The 17228-nt window shown below is 44.5% G+C and overlaps 1 protein-coding gene across 1 annotated transcript in view; it reads left to right on the top strand.

The window, feature by feature from the left end:
- Positions 1-17228, top strand: part of WEE1 (WEE1 G2 checkpoint kinase) — a 30985-nt gene that overhangs the window by 1089 nt on the left and 12668 nt on the right. The window contains exons 2-6 of the mRNA XM_062196518.1: positions 760-965; positions 1717-1780; positions 2206-2378; positions 4148-4269; positions 15092-15238. Coding sequence (XP_062052502.1) covers positions 760-965; positions 1717-1780; positions 2206-2378; positions 4148-4269; positions 15092-15238 — 712 coding nt within the window. The remainder of the gene's footprint in view (positions 1-759; positions 966-1716; positions 1781-2205; positions 2379-4147; positions 4270-15091; positions 15239-17228) is intronic.

Raw genomic sequence — 17228 nt, 5'->3', positions numbered from 1 at the left:
TGTGGCGCGCCGGGGAAAGTTTGAGGTCTGCAGGGGCCTGGGAGTGGAGGCTGGCCTGCGGGCTCCTGGCGGCGCGCACGCCCCTGGCCCGACCCCGAGTGTCGGGTAAGCTGGTGTGTCTCCTGGGGTCCGCGGGGCACCGCCTGCCGTGGGTCCGGCGTCTTCGGGAGGTGTGCCGCACCTGCCGCTGTGCCTGCAGCTCGCCGCCTGCAAAGCGGTCCGGGCACAGCAGATTTAGACACACCTCCTCAGTGGGGTTAGCAGGGAAAGGGGAGCTTCTGCAGCGTCCGTTTTGTTTTCGCGGTACCGTTAGTCATAAACCTGGAGGAGTACGTGCGCCTGGGAGCTTTACTGCTGATTAGCCGCCTCGCCCGCGGCGGAATGAGGGGCGGAGTCCCGCGGAGGTGGCTTCCAAAGCCCTATTCAGAGGGGGGAGGGGAGCTTTTGTGGGACTGGCTGCTTTCTATTTTTAGATGAGTTGAAAAAAGGCTGGTTAACTTTTGGCCACCAAAATGAACTGTTTTAGCCCGCATAAATATTCTTTTTCGGCCTACAGACCGATTTCACTTTGTTATCTTTTCCCAAAAAGGTAGTTAGTTTCTAGCTTGAGACTTGTTCTGTGGCCAGTGTATTTTGCTTGCAGTATAACAAAGGCCTGTGTGTTGCTTTGCGTTCTGCCCCAGGAAAGGCTGGTGGAAAATTGGGTTGAGAGGGCTGTTCAGGGTGCAGATCCTAAAAATTTTATTTCTCCTCCCCTAGAGTTTGCTCTCCAAAGCTCGAGGAATTGATTCCAGCTCTGTTAAACTCCGGGGTGGTTCTCTATTCATGGATACAGAAAAATCCGGAAAAAGGGAATTTGACACACGACAGACCCCTCAAGTGAATATTAATCCTTTTACTCCGGATTCCTTGTTGCTTCATTCTTCAGGAACATGTCGTCGAAGAAAGAGAGTGTATTGGAATGAGTAAGTCATTTAACAATTTGCTTCCCCAAACCAACAAAGATTTTTTTTTTTAAAGATTGATTTATTTTGACAGAGTAACAGAGGGAGAGAGATCATCCATCCTTGGTTCACTCCCTAAATGCCCACAAAGGGTAGGTTGGTCCAGGCCAGAACCCAGGAGCCCCAGAGCTCCATCCAGGTCTCCCAGGCTGATAGGGGGCACGTTTAGCAGGAAGCTGTATTGGAAGTAGAGCAGCTGAGGCTTGAACTGGCGATAATACCGGATGCTGGCGTGGCAAGCACAGGCTTAACCTGCTGCGCCACAATGGCTGGCCCCTCACCTCACCCAAAATTGGTTTGGTATATTTATCAAAATTTAGTTTCTGTTGAACAGCATAGATATTTGTGCTTTGAAATTTTTTCCTTTACTAGCACTTATCCCCTAGAAGATAGAAATTAATGAATTATCTGTGGAGGAGGAGCAGTGTGGGAAAGGAAAGAATAAAATACCTGGATATCTTGCAAGAAATCTGGTGTCAGAAGTGAGGCAAGCAGACAATGTTAGTTTAGAAAGGCTTCAGTTTTGATATGTCATCAAGTGAGCATGTCTAAGCTGAGCCATTTTCTTCAGCTTGTCTGAATCTGGTGACTACAGAATTAAATGCTTTTATGTTTTTGTCCATTAAAATTCGATTTCATTGTACACTTATCAGATGAAGTTTTGGATCTCAATCTGTTCAGAGTGATGGAAAATTACATAATATTTTTTCAGTTCCTGTGGTGAAGACATGGAAGCCAGTGATTATGAATTTGAAGATGAAACAAGACCTGCTAAAGTAAATAGTTTACTTTTACTGTATCTGAAAATTTGGTTTTTTAGTGCTGAATAATAATAATAACACATGATAAGTACATGTTAAATAAGCATTAAACATAGTTACAATGATTTCTAAACTTCACACATGGTCCTTTTACCATGGCAAAAAGTCATTTTTACATATTTATAATGTATATTTGATATGCTTTTTATTTTTTCATTTTTATTTTAGAAAACTTTTATTTAATAAATATAAATTTTGAAAGTACAACTTTTGGATTATAGCAGTTTTTTCCCCCCATAACCTCCTTCCTGCCCGCTAACCATCCCATCTCCTACTCCCTCTCCCATCCCATTCTTCATTAAGATTCATTTTTAATTATCTTTCTGTACTGAAGATCAATTTAGTATATACTAAGTAAAAGGATATGCTTTTTATTACAGAGGATTACAATTACTGAAAGCAACATGAAGTCACGGTATACAACAGAATTTCATGAGCTAGAGAAAATTGGCTCTGGAGAATTTGGTTCTGTGTTCAAGTGTGTGAAGAGGCTGGATGGATGCATTTATGCCATTAAGCGATCCAAAAAGCCATTGGCTGGCTCTGTTGATGAGTATGTGCTAAACCTTTTGTCTTTTTGGTCTGGTGTGTGGTTAAATACATTAAGGTTTTCGGTAATTGAACACTGACTTTGCCTGACTTTTGAGATGTTAGAATAATTTAGTCACATCCTTTAAAAAAAAAAAAAACTTTCATTAAAAAACTTTTAAGATTTATTTTCATTTTATTTGAAAGGGACAGAGACAAAGATCTGCCATGTACTTGTTCACCTCAGAAATGTCCACGATAGCCAGGGGTAGGCCACGTTGGAGTCAGGAACTGGGCACTAATTAATGATTTCTTGTGTGCGTTACAGGGACCCAAGTACTTGGGCTAGCACATGCTATCTCTTACGATGCAGGTTAGCAGGAAACTAAAGGAGTAGAGCAGAACATTCCAATATGGGATGCAGGCATCTTAACCACTATGCGAAAAGTCCCTCACTCCTCAAGTCCTTGAAATTTTGTTAACTAGTTGTTACTGGATTTGGGGAATACTGTGAGTAGTTTGATTTTAGAGCCTAACAAACTTTTTTTTTTTTTTTTAAAGATTTTATTTATTTATTTGAGAGGTAGAGCTAAAGACAGACAGATGGAAAGACAGAGAGGTTTTCTATCCTCTTTCTGGTTTACTCCTCAAATGGCCGCAATGGCTGAACCTGGGCCAATCTGAAACCAGGAACCACGAGCTTCTTCCAGGTCTTCCATGTGGGTGCAGGGGCTCAAGCACATGGGCCATCCTCTGCTGCATTCCCAGGCCATGGCAGAGAACTGGATTGGAAGAGGAGCAGCTGGGACCCTAATCAGCACACGTATGGGATGCTGGTGTTGCAGGTGGAGGCTTATTAGCCCACCACGACATGTTGCCGGCCCCCAGTTTTTTGGTTTTTTGGTTTTTTTTAAATTTAGTTGAAAGGTAGAGTTAGATTCTGCATCTGCTTGTTCACTCTCCAAATGGCCTCCACTGTCAGAGCTGGGCCAGACTATAGCCTGGAACTCCATCCGGTTCTACATGAGTGGCAGGGACCCAAGTACTTAGGCCATGTTCCCCTGCATTCCCAGGCGCATTAGCAGGGAGCTAGTTTGAAAGTAGAACAGCCAGGGCTTGAACTGGCACCCATATGGGATTCTGGCCCTGTAGGTAGCAGCTTAACCCACTGTGCTACAATGCTGACCTTAACTTAAATTTCCTTTTTTCTAGTTGACACCTATGAATTCACAGGAAAATTTTTTTTTAAGATTTATTTATTTGAAGATAGAGTTACACAGAGAGAGAGAGAGAGAGAGAGGTCTCCCATCTGCTGGTTTACTCCCCAATCAGCCAATACGGCTGGAGCTGTGCCAATCCGGAGCCAGGAGTGAGGAGCTTCCTCCGGGTGCAGGAGCCTAAGGGTGCAGAGGCCCAAGGGTTTGGGCCATCTTCCACTGCTTTCTAGGCCATAGCACAGAGCTGGATCGAAAGTGGAGCAGCCAGGTCTCAAACTGGCGCCCACATGGGATACTGGCACTGCAGGTGGCGGCTTTACCCGCTATGCCACAGTGCTGGCCCCTACAGTAAAATTTAATCTTTCCTGAGTGCTAGGGCCAAAAAGATGTCTTCTTTTTGGCAGTCTTTAATGGAAGCCTTTGGAAACCCTCATGAGTTTTAACCGTGTGTCTTAAGCAAACTGTTTTTAGTATAATAATAGAAAAGTCAAGTTTTTGTGAAGTTTCAGATAAATTAATTCAGTTTAGGCTTGAGTAAAAATGATTTATTTTTCTATTGATTGCAATTTTCTTGTAGGCAGAATGCTTTGAGAGAGGTATATGCTCATGCAGTACTTGGCCAGCACTCTCATGTGGTTCGATATTTTTCTGCCTGGGCAGAAGACGATCATATGCTTATACAGAATGAATATTGTAATGGTAAGTGATGTAATAGTTCTCTCTCAGTTTGTGAGCTTGGGAAAATGAACACCAAAGAAAATTTATCATTTCAAATATTGCTCTGTTTCTCTTTTCTCTCTTAAAAATCCAAGGTCAAAGGCCTGGCATGAATTTGAAGTGCAATTAAAGATTGAAAACTTGGTCCCTTCTGCAGCCCCTGTACATAGCTTTTTTATTTATTTATTGGAGAGGTTGAGTTACAGAGAGAGGTCTTCCATCTGCTGGTTCACTTCCTAAATGGTTGCAATGGCCAGAGCTGGACTGATCAAAGCCTGGAGCCAGGAGCTTCTTCCAGGTTTCCTACCAGGGTGCAAGGGTCCAAGCACTTGGGCCATCTTCCACTGCTTTCTCAGGTAACTAGCAGAGAGTTGGATCAGAAGAGAAGCAGTCAGGACATGAATTGGTGCCCATATGGGATGTCGGTGTTGCAGATGGAGGCTTTGCCTACTATGCTACAGCACCAGCACCCCTCGCCCATACCTTAATAGGACTTTGCATGCTATTTATGTGTCTATAACTCAGATTAAACTGAACTTCTTTAGAGGACAATGACTTGGACATACATACATATGTGTCCTTAGCAGGTAGCATAGTGTGAGAGGCATACAATAAGGTGTATTGTCATCTGTTTGCCAAAGCTATAACAGAAATATCTGAGACTGGATAATTGATAATGAACAGAAGTTTTATTTGGCTCATGGTTCTGGAGGCTGGGAAGGCCAGGAGCACAGTGGACTGTGCTGTTTTATCCCATGGTGGCAGGTGGGAGGACAAGAGAGGGTTGAATTTGCTTTTATAACAAACTCATTACTATGGTAAGTACGCTAATCCATTCGTGGGAGTAGATTCCTAATAACCTAATTTCCCCTTTTTCAGCCCTGCCTCCTAACACCTGTATTGGGGATTAAGTTTCCAACACATGACTTTACACATTCAAATCATGACATTCTGCCCCCTGCCCACAAAATTCATGTGTTTCTCTCAGTGCAAAATACTTGTGTGTTAATATCATTCTAGTAGTCCCAAAAGTCTTAACTTAATCCATCATCATCTCAGAAATCCAAAGTCTGGAGTCTAATCTAAGCCAGATACAGGGGAGGTTCAAAGCACAATTCGTCCTCGGGCAAATTTCCTTTGCTTGTGAGCCTAGGAACTCAAGTTATCTATTTCTAAGATAACAATGGTGGAACAGGCATAGGACAAACAGTCCCACTCTGAAAGAAAGGAATAGACCAGGTTACTGGTTCTGAGTAAGTCCAAAATCTGACGGGGAAGATAATACAAAATCTTAAAGCTGGAGAATTTTTTATTGCATGTCATGCATCATGAGCATATTGGGCTGGGGGTTGGGCTCCAGGTTTAGTAGGCTTAGCCTGGGGTGGGAGTGCTGCCATTGCTACAAGTCTCTGCCTGGGCACCCAGCCTGTCTGTGATCTTTGAAATGTAGATGGAGGGAGCCTGCCCCTACATCTCTTGCACTCTGTATTCCTGCAGAATTAGCACTACATGGACACTGCCAAGGTTTATGGCTTAAGTTTGAGAAGTCATATGCTTGAGAGGCACTCGGGCCCACTTGAGTCACAGCTCAAGTGACTAAAGGGTATTGTGCTAGAATTGGTGGATCAAAGTCCTAGGTGGCCCTGGGCAGCAAGTACTAATGTCCGGACCTCAGTTACCTTTTTGGAAATCTCTCCCTTAAGGTCATCCTAGCTTGCTTCAGAGATTTCCAAAATCCCTTTGGGATGTTTTTCCCATTGTCTTGTTTAGTATCACCTGACTCTATTACCCTCCTAGGGAAAGGTCTCTTAGCCATATCTTTTACTTTGTTCTCCTAAAGATACTTTTCACTCTTTACATGGCAAGTCTCCAAACATCTAAAATCTTTGACTCTGCCTCCCTCCCCCCCCCTTTTTTTTTTAAATTTATTTGATAGGTAGAGTTATAGACAGAGAGAGAGACAGAGAGAGAAAGGTCTTCCTTCTGTTGGTTCACTCCCCAAATGGCCGCTATGGCCGGCGTTGCACCAATCCAAAGCCAGGAGCCAGGTGCTTCTTCCTGGTCTCCCATGCTGGTGCAGGGGTCCAAGCACTTGGGCCATCCTCCACTGCCCTCCCGGGCCACAGCAGAGAGCTGGACTGGAAGAGGGGCAACCGGGACTAGAACCCGGCATCCATATGGGATGCCGGCGCCACAGGCGGAAGATTAACCAAGGTGAGCCATGGCACTGGCCCTGCCTCCCCTTTTTTTTTAAAAAAAAAATTTATTTGAGAGGCAGAGAGGTCTTCCATCTCCTGGTTCATTCCCCAATTGGCCGCAACAGGAAGCAGGAGCTTATTCCATGATCTTCCACGTGGGTGCAGAGGCCCAAAGGCTGGGGTCATCTTCTGCTTCTTCCCCAGGCCATAGCAGAGAGCTGGATCAGAAGTGGGGCATCCGGGTCTTGAACTGGCACCCATAAGGGATGCCGGCACTGCAGGCTGCAGCTTTACCCACTATGCCACAGTGCTGTCCCCTCTGCCTCCCCCCCCCCCTTTTTTTTTTTTTTTTAAGATTTATTTATTTATTTGAAAGTTAAAGAAAGAAGGAAAGGCAGAGAGAGAAAGAGGTCTTCCATCTGCTGGTTCATTCCCCAGTTGGCCGCAGTGGCCGGAGCTATGCCAATCTGAAGCCAGGAGCTTCTCAGCAGGTGCCAGGGGCCCAAGAACTTGGGCCATCTTGTACTGCTTTCCTGGGCCATGGTAGAGAGCTGGATTGGAAGCGGAGCAGCCGGGACTCAAGCCGGTGCCCGTATGGGATGCTGGCACTGCAGGTGGTGGCTTTACCTGCTATGCCACAGTGCCAGCCCCTGCCTCCCTTTTAATAATAGCTTCTGTCTTAATAATTTATTGATGTCCTTCAGAATGCCTTGCAGTGGATTCCCAGCTCTGGCTACTGAATCCATCTGCCTGCTAATGCATACCCTGGGAGGCAGCAGTCGTGGCTCAAGTAGTCCGGTTTCTGCCACCCATGTGAAAGACCTGATGTTCCAGTCTCCCAGTTTTGCCTTGATCCATCTCTGGCTATTATGAGCATCTGATGAGTAAACCAATAGATGGGAGTTCTGTCTATCTGTATGTCTTGGTCTCTCTGTCTTATATTTATTTATTTGAAAGGCAAATTTAGAGAGAACCTTCTATCCGCTGATAGACTTCCCAGATGGCTGTCACGGCCAGGGCTGGGCCAATTAGGATTCAGGAGCTGCTTCTGAGTCTCCCATATTGGTGCAGGGGCCTAAGCACCTGGCCTTGCTTTCCCAGGCCATCAGCTACTGGGAGTGGAATTGGAAGTGGAGCAGCTGGGGCTTGAACTGACCGCCATATGGGAATGTCAGCGTTGCAGGTAGTGACGACCTATTAACGCCACAGTACCGGCCCCAAACATAGATATTTTTTAAAAGAAAGTAGCCATATACCGGCGCCGCGGCTCACTAGTCTAATCCTCTGCCTTGCGGCGCCGGCACACCGGGTTCTAGTCCCGGTTGGGGCACCGATCCTGTCCCGGTTGCCCCTCTTCCAGGCCAGCTCTCTGCTGTGGCCAGGGAGTGCAGTGGAGGATGGCCCAAGTCCTTGGGCCCTGCACCCCATGGGAGACCAGGAGAAGCACCTGGCTCCTGCCATCGGATCAGCGCGATGCGCAGGTCGCAGCGCGCCTACCGCGGCGGCCATTGGAGGGTGAACCAATGGCAAAAGGAAGACCTTTCTCTCTGTCTCTCTCTACTGTCCACTCTGCCTGTCAAAAAAAAAAAAAAAAAGAAAAAGAAAGTAGCCATATAGTTCCTTCAATATTGTGCTTAGAAATTTCTTCACTAGATATCCCAGTTTACCACTCTTAAATTCTGCCTTCCTTAAAGCCCTAGGGCACAGACACAGTTCTGCCAAATTCTTTGCAAATGTATAATAAGGATAGCTCCTACTCCAATTCCTTGCTCTTCAGTTCTATCTTAGCCCTCATCAGAATAGCTTTTACCACACATATTTCTGCGAAAATTGATCATGGCCATGAATAGGCATTTTTCTTTTTTTTATTTGACAGGTAGAGTTATAGACAGTGAGAGAGACAGAGACAAAGGTCTTCCTTCCGTTGGTTCACTCCCCAAATGGCCGCTACGGCCGGCGTTGCACCGATCCAAAGCCAGGAGCCAGGTGCTTCTTCCTGGTCTCCCATGCAGGTGCAGGGGCCCAAGCACTTGGGCCATCCTCCACTGCCCTCCCGGGCCACAGCAGAGAGCTGGACTGGAAGAGGAGCAACCGGGACTAGAACCCGCCTCTGATATGGGATGCTGGCACCGCAGGTGGAAGATTAACCAAGTGAGCCACGGTGCTGGCCCATGAATAGGCATTTTTCAAGAGAAGAAATTGAGATGGCAACAGACACTTGAAAAAATGCTCAGGATCACTAGCCATCAGAATGGCTCTCATAGAAATCAACAAACAACAAATGCTAGCAAGGATATGGGGAAAAAGGTACCCTAATCACTATTGGTGGGAATGTGAACTGGTGCAGCCACTGTGGAAGACAGTATGGAGATACCTTAGAAATTCATAAACAGACCTACCATATGACCCAGCAATCCCACTCCTGGGAATTTGTCCAAACCACAAAAAATCAGCATATGAAAGAGTGATGTGTACCCCTGGTGTTTATAACAGCTCAACTCACAACAGCTAAGATATGGAATCAAGCCAGATGTCCATCAACTGATGACTGGATAAAGAAAATGTATATACGCACTATGGGGTACTACTGAGCTGTAAAAAAAAATTGCAGTGCTTTCTCCTGCAACAAAATGGATGCAGCTAGAAACCATTATACTTAGTGAAATAAGCCAGTCCCCAAAACGCAGATATCATGTGTGTTCTCTGATCTGGGATACCTAAAATGTAATGTTTTAGAGTAAAATGGACATTTTGAGATTCGATGATTGTTTATAGCCCTTGTCTCTGCTGTTGAGGAACAGTGGTTTTTTTCTTTATCCAATTTGTTAGTGTAGGGTTAATCTTATGAGTATAAAGTATACTGAAAATGGATCTTTGTAAAAATTAAGAGTGACAATAGGAGAAGGAGGAGGAAGATGGGTTGGAGCATGGGGGGAAGGAAGGGAGAGAGGGAGGGAAGTATCACTGTGTTCCTTAATGTGTGTGCGTGTAGGTGTATGTGTGTATAATATCAAACTTAAATACTTAAATAAAATTTAAAGAAATTACTCATGGCCAATTTTCCAACAGTTCATGTTTCCTTTTGAGCTCTCAGCAAAATTTCTCTCTACATTCCATTTGTGACGGTTTTGTCTTGTTCTAGCTTGTTCATCCAAATTCTTCTAGCCACTACGCATTACCCAGTTCCAAAGCCAATCCCATGTTTTCAGGGATTTCTCACAGCAGCAACACCATTTCTGGTACAAATTTTTTGCCTTAGGTGCTTTCCTGGTTCAATAACAAATACCTGAAACTGGCTAATTTATAATGAACAGAAATCTATTTGGCTCCTGGTACTGAGAACTGGGCAGTCTGTGGGCATAGTGCTGGTGTCTGATGTTGGCAAAAAGGAATGTTCACATACAGAAGGGAGATCTAAATTCAGCTGTTCTTCAAAGCATTCTGTAATCCTGCCCCATTCCCACTACATCCAGCCTAGTTTACTGCTGGAACCCTCTAGCAATTCTCTATGAAATAAGTTACACTGTGTTCCCTAGCTGGTCCTCTGTCCCTCCACTTCCCCCCCAAGTGAAAGGAAACAAGCATGTTATAGGATCAGCTTGCGGCCTCTCTAGCTTCCAATTTTCAACAAAGGGCCAACGTGTGTCTCTTTTCTGTTCAGCCTTTACCAAAATTGTGGTCTGATTCTTGATCCTTGTAGACATTTGTTATTATATAGCCAAATCTTTATATGTAACGAACTCTTTTTTATATAAAAAAATCTAAGTGTTGAAGAATTTAGAGTTTAAGGAGCACTTGAGATTGCAAAGGTTTTTGTTGTTTGTTCTCATTTTTTCTGTTAAAATTATACAAGACCAGCCATCTCACAGCTTAGATGTAAGGAAGTGATAAATAGTGGATGAAGTCTCTCACTATCCACTCTGCCTGTCAAAAACAAACAAACAAACAAACAAAAAACAGTGGATGAAGGAACTGCAATTTAAAAAACAACAAAATAAGTGAAAGATTTCTTAAATCTGACTGCTCAAGTTGTCATTAGTTCATTATACTTGAAAGAACTTTTTAAGTATTCAGGACAGAGCATTGCTGCTAGTTTGTTTCACAATTCTTGAAATGTTTCTATTCATACCTTCAAAATATTTATGTAGCCATCTCATAACCTTGAGGACTTACTGTTTCTTAACCTTGGTTTTTCAGTTATCACATTTAATTTAGAACAATTTAACAATGATATTTTCTCTATTTCATATTTGCTAGATACCATCTCCTGCTAGACTTTTCTCTTTTTTTTTTTTTTTTTTAAAGATTTTATTTATTTACTTGAGAGGCAGAGAGAGAGAGAGAGAGAGAGAGAGGTGTTCCATCCGCTAATTCACTCCCCAAAGTGGCCACAACAGCCAGAGCTGGGCCTATCTGAAGCCAGGAGCCAGAAGCTTCTTCTGGGTCTCCCATATAGGTATGGGGCCCCAAGGACTTGAGCCATCTTCCCCTGCTTCCCTAAGCAATAACAGAGAGCTGGATCAGAAGTGGAGCAGCCAGGACTCGAACTGGTGCCCATAGGGGATGCTGGCACTGAAGGCCACGGCTGTACCCACTATGCCACAGTGCCAGCCCCTTCTCTGTTCTTTTTCTATAGCAGTGTTTATAGCTGTCCACATATCAACAACCCTCTAAATATGTGGTTGTGTAATTCAGATGATTTTGAGAAAATTTCAAGGCTTGGGTTTGGCTAGCCTCAGATTACTAAGACCTCTTCTTGAAATAAAGTTAAATTTTAAAATAATCTTTCAAAAATATTTTGAAGTAGAGTAAAACACTTAAAGAATATGAGTCTTTTAAAAATAGACCTGTGGGGGATCTGGGCTGTGGCATAGTGGGTAAAGCCACTGTCTGCAGCACTGGCATCCCATATGGGCGCCAATTCGAGTTCTGGCTGCTCCACTTCCGACCCAGCTCTCTGGTGTGGCCTGGGAAAGCAGTAGAAGATGGCCCTTGGGCCCCTATATGCTCGTGGGAGACCCAGAAGAAGCTTCTGGCTTCAGATCGGCGCAGCACGCCAGCCGTAGTGGCCATTTGGGGGGTGAACCAACGGAAGGAAGACCTTTCTCTGTCTCTGTGTCTCTCTTTCTCTCTCGCTCTTGCGCGCGCGCTGTCTAAATCTGCCTGTTAAAAAAAAAAAAAAGATTTATTTATTTGAGAGGCAGAGTTACAGATGGAGGGAGAGACAGAGAAAGATCTTCCATCTGCTGATTTACTCCCCTGATGGCTGCAACAGCCGAAGGTAGGCCAGTCTGAAGCTAGGAACCAGGAGCTTCTTCTGGGTCTTCCACATGGGTTCAGGGGCCCAAGCACTTGCTAATGTGCTTCCTCAGGCACATTATCAGGGAGCTGGATTGGAAGAGGAGCAGCTGAGACTGGAACTGGCGCCCATGTGGGATGCTGGCTTAACATAGAGGCTTAACGTAACAGCACAGTACTGGCCCCACCGTGTTCTTATCAAAATTGATCTAAGACTTAGCTTGCTTTGTCTGGCAAGATTTATTGATCTGTTCCTTTCTAGAACCTTCTTTCTTTTTTTTTTTTAAAGATTTATTTATTTGCAAGTCAGAGTTATACAGAGAGAGGAGAGGCAGAGAGAGGGAGAGGTCTTCCATCTGATGGTTCATTCCCCAAATGGCCGCACAGCCGGAGATGCTCCTGATCAGGAGCCAGGAGCCTCCTCCAGGTCTCCCACGTGGGTGCAAGGGCCCAAGGACATGGGCCATCTTCTACTGCTTTCCCAGGCCATAGCAGAGAGCTGGATCAGAAGTGGAGCAGCCAGTTTTTTTTTTTTTTTTTTTTGACAGGCAGAGTGGACAGTGAGAGAGAGAGACAGAGAGAAAGGTCTTCCTTTTGCCGTTGGTTCACCCTCCAATGGCCGCCGCGGTAGGCGCGCTGCGGCCGGCGCACCGCGCTGATCCGATGGCAGGAGCCAGGTGCTTCTCCTGGTCTCTCATGTGGGTGCAGGGCCCAAGGACTTGGGCCATCCTCCACTGCACTCCCTGGCCACAGCAGAGAGCTGGCCTGGAAGAGGGGCAACCGGGAAAGGATCGGTGCCCCGACCGGGACTAGAACCCGGTGTGCCCGCGCCGCAAGGCGGAGGATTAGCCTAGTGAGCCGCGGCGCCGGCCAGCAGCCAGGTTTTGAACTGGCGCCCATATGGGATGCCTGTGCTTCAGGCCAGGGCATTAACCTGCAGCTCTACAGTGCTGGCGCCTAGAACCTCTTTTATCAACCAGTTCAGGTTTTGAACAACTTATGTACATATATATAAGACTAAGATATCTAGATATGCAATTTATTTTTATTTTAAAAACATATTTGGGGGCCCGTGCTGTGGCGCAGTGGGTTAATGCCCTGGCCTGAAGCACTGGCATCCTATACAGGCGCTGGTTCGAGACCCAGCTGCTCTACTTCCAATCCAGCTATCTGCTATGGCCTGGGAAAGCAGTAGAAGATGGCCCAAACCCTTGGGCCCTTGCACCCATGTCGGAGACCCAGAAGAAGCTCCTGGCTCCTGGCTTTGGATGAGCACAGCTCCGGCCGTTGCGGCCAACTGGGGAGTAAACCATCAGATGGAAGACCTCTCTGTCTCTCTCTGCCTCTCCTTCTTTCTCAGTGTAACTCTGACTTTCAAATAAATAAATAAATATTTTTTAAAAATAAGAACATTTGACATTTTGTTATTCAGTTTTTCTCAAATTGTAGGACCTCCTTTTGTGACTAATATTATCATTGAACTTTCTGATTATGTTATTCCTAAGCTATAAACAGATTTTTAAAATTTATTTATTTATTTGACATGCATAGTTAGAGTAGGAGAAACACAGATCTTCCATGTGCTGGTTCATTCCCCAAATGGCTATGGTTGTACCAGGCCAAAGCCAGGAGCCAGAGCTGCTTCCAGGTCTCCCATGTGGGTGGCAGGGGCCCAGGTACTTGGGCCATTTTCTGCTGCTTTCCCAGGCACTTGGAAGGCAGCTGGATTGAAAGTGAAGCAGTCAGGACTTGAACTGATACATATGGGATGCCAGCACTGCAGGCGGTGACTTCACTCGGTGTGTCACAGTACTGGCCCCCTAAACAGATTTTTTTTTTTTTTTTAAGATTTATTTATTTATTTGAAAGTCAGAATTACACACAGAGAGAAGGAGAGGCAGAGAGAGAAAGAGAGAGGTCTTGCATCCGCTGGTTCACTCCCCAGTTGGCCACAACAGCTGGAGCTGAGCCTATCCGAAGCCAGGAGCTTCTTCTAGGTCTCCCACGTGGGTGCAGGGGCCCAAGGACTTGGGCCATCTTCTACTGCTTTCCCAGGCCATAGCAGAGAGCCGGATTGGAAGAGGAGCAGCCTGGACTAGAACCAGTGCCCATATGGGATGCCGGCCCTGCAGGCAGTGGCTTTACCTGCTACGCCACAGCACCGGCCCCTAAACATATTTTTTTAACAACTTCTGATTGTGTGAGATAAAGTATAAACTTACAAAGTTTTTCTGAAAGTTTAAATCAGTTAACTGTATAATTTCATGAACTCTTTAAAACCAGATTTATGTGATCATAAGGGTAATTAAAGCTGTACTAAAATACTAGTTTTTACTTTGAAAATTTGTGGACTGTTGGTAAGGATATGGTGAAACAAAGCGTTCTTATATATTGATAATGGGACTAGAAGTTGGTATAGTGTTCCTTTGAGGGACAAGGTATAAGTGTGATGTATAACACTGTGTACTTGCACATATTATAAATACATATACCCTTTGACCGAGCTAAGTGTGTAAAATGAACAATGGACAAGGTTATTCATGAGACCATAGTATGTAATAGTAAGGGCTTAGGAATAATTTCAAAAATGTTTAGGGGATTAGTTAATGTATTACTTACTGTTCAGTCATACGGTGGAGATTCTGTAGAGAGAGAAAAATGGGTTATGTTTTTATATTGGTTTAGAATTATCTTCAGGATAATGAACATGTGCTATCATTGTGTAAACAGTTGAGCACATTAAAAAGTGGTAATGTTGGTTTACTCTAGGAAAGAAAAGCAGATGGAATGCCGAGATATCTGAATGAGAAAGACTCCCCCCTTTTCTTTGAAAGGCAGACAGATAAAAATCTTCCATCTCATGGCTCACTCCCCAGATGCCCACAACAGCTGGCCAAAGCCGGGAGCTGGGAACTTAATCTTGGTCTCTCACCTGAGTGGCTGAGACCCAAGCATTTGAGCCCTCACTTGTTGCCTCCCAGGGTGTGCATTAGCAGGAAGCTGGGATCAGAAGTGGAGTTGGGACTCAAACCCAGGCAGACTGAACTGGGATGGAGTCATCCTACATGTCTTAACTACTGTGCCACATCCTACCCTGAAGGAAAAAGACTTTAACTTGATTTTGTACCCATGTGAATAAATTTCCTATTAAAAGAAAAAAAAATTTGATTTCACAAATAGATTGAAGGCAGGAAGCCCTATAAAATATCACTTTCTTGGTTGAGACTATGGTCGTTCAAAGATGGAATGAAGAAAATAAGAATGCTTCAGAAAAATAAAATAATATTAATTTTTGCTGTCTTTGCTAGGTGGAAGTTTAGCTGATGCTATAAGTGAAAACTACAGAATCATGAGTTACTTTACAGAAGTAGAGTTGAAGGACCTCCTCCTGCAGGTTGGCCGGGGCTTGAGATACATTCATTCAATGTCCTTGGTTCATATGGATATAAAACCTAGTAAGTATTACAGATCCTGATTATGTTCTTTGGGCTTTATAGAGAATAAATTGTTTCATTATAAGAATACTAAAGTATATTTTGTTTTTTTCATTGTTGGTTCTTAAGGGCCTTTGACCCACTTATCAGTATTGTTTTATGATTTTCCTTTACAGCTTCCCTTTTACCCCCCAGAATTAGATAACCAAACTCCTATTAAAAGCTGGAAAAAAAATTGCTGCATCTTACAGGAATGACATAGTGTCCAGTGGAAGTCTGATGGAGAGACTAAAAACCTCAGCACGACTACATTACAGTTTTCCCCAGTGGACAGTTGATTTGTGTAAATTATTGCATCTGGCTATATCCATTTTCCTTTTTCAGGTTTTCCCCTCACCTGCTTCTCAAGATTTATTTATTTATTTTGAAAGAGTTAAGAGAGAGAGAGAGATCTTGATCCACTGGTTCATTTCCCAGATGACTGCAACAGCCAGGCCTGGGCTGGGCTGGGCTGAAGCCAGGAGCCAGGAGCATCATCTAGGTCTCCCAAGTGGTTGGCAGGGGCCCAAGATTGGGCCATTCTCTGCTGCTTTCTCAGGCCATTAGTAAAGAGCTAGATCTGAGTTGGAGCAGCTCGGACTTGAACTGGTGCCCATAGGTTTCCAGCATCACAGGTGGCAGCTTTACCCTTTACGCCACAGGGCTGTCCCCACTGCCCCCTGCACTTCTAAAAAAATGATAGAAACTTTTCTTACAAGATGACTCTTCTGGATTTGACTGGTTACTTCCTTGTATATTTGTCTTGTTCCTTCCTCTCCTATATTTCCTATAAATTAGAAATTGTAATTGACGGTTGATTCATTCAGGGTCAACATTTTAGATAGGTGGTTTTCAGTTGAAATTAATGAGTTTCTTTTTTTTAATTTGTGAAAATATGTGTTAATTCATAGGAACTAATTTTATACAACTTTAATTTTAGAATTTCTTTTTTTTTTTTTTTTTTTTTTTTTTTTGACAGGCAGAGTGGATAGTGAGAGAGAGACAGAGAGAAAGGTTTTCCTTTTTGCCGTTGGTTCACTTTCCAATGGCCGCTGCGGCCGGTGCATCTCGCTGATCCGAATCCAGGAGCCAGGTGCTTCTCCTGGTCTCCCACGCGGGTGCAGGGCCCAAGGACTTGGGCCATCCTCCACTGCCTTCCCGGGCCATAGCAGAGAGCTGGCCTGGAAGAGGGGCAACCGGGATAGAATCCGGCGCCCCAACTGGGATTAGAACCCGGTGTGCCGGCGCCGCAAGGCGGAGGATTAGCCTGTTAAGCCACGGCGCCGGCCCAATTTTAGAATTTCTTATCTGTTAACATTACAATTTTTATTTTCAAAAGGAAAAATATATTTGGTCTGATAGCAGTAAATGTGAATTAGTAAGATGTAGCTATACTCACTTATATGTTACTGTATTAAGTGTCAGACAACTAGTAGACCAAGGTGCAAAAGTTTAAAATGTTAAAGGATGTGAAGTTTTAGAATCTTCAATTTTGGCCAGCGCCACAGATCACTAGGCTTATCCTCCGCCTGTGGTGCCAGCACCCCGGGTTCTAGTCCCAGTCAGGGTGCCAGATTCTGTCCCGGTTGCCCCTCTTCCAGTCCAGCTCTCTTCTGTAGCCCGGGAGTGCAGTGAAGGATGGCCCAGGTCCTTGGGCCCTGCACCCGCATGGGAGACCAGGAGAAGCACTTGGCTCCTGGCTTCGGATCGGCGCAGCATGCTGGCTGCAATGCGCCGGCCGTAATGGCCACTTGAGTGGTGAACCAACGGCAAAAGGAAGACCTTTCTCTCTGTCTCTCTCTCACTGTCTTCTCTGCCTGTCAAAAAAAAAAAATCTTCAGTTTCACAAATTCCATAATAAAATAAGTGGTCATAAATTGAGTGAAACTGAGTAGATGAATCCAATAAATATAACGTTTGTAATTCAGTATTTTTTTAAAGATTTATTTATTTTAATTGAAAGAGTACGGGG

The sequence above is a fragment of the Lepus europaeus genome, chromosome 7 (genome assembly GCF_033115175.1).
Source record: "Lepus europaeus isolate LE1 chromosome 7, mLepTim1.pri, whole genome shotgun sequence".
Lineage (NCBI taxonomy): Eukaryota > Metazoa > Chordata > Mammalia > Lagomorpha > Leporidae > Lepus > Lepus europaeus.
The sequence above is the reverse complement of the archived record's forward strand: the minus strand, read 5'-3'. Positions and strand labels throughout refer to the sequence as shown.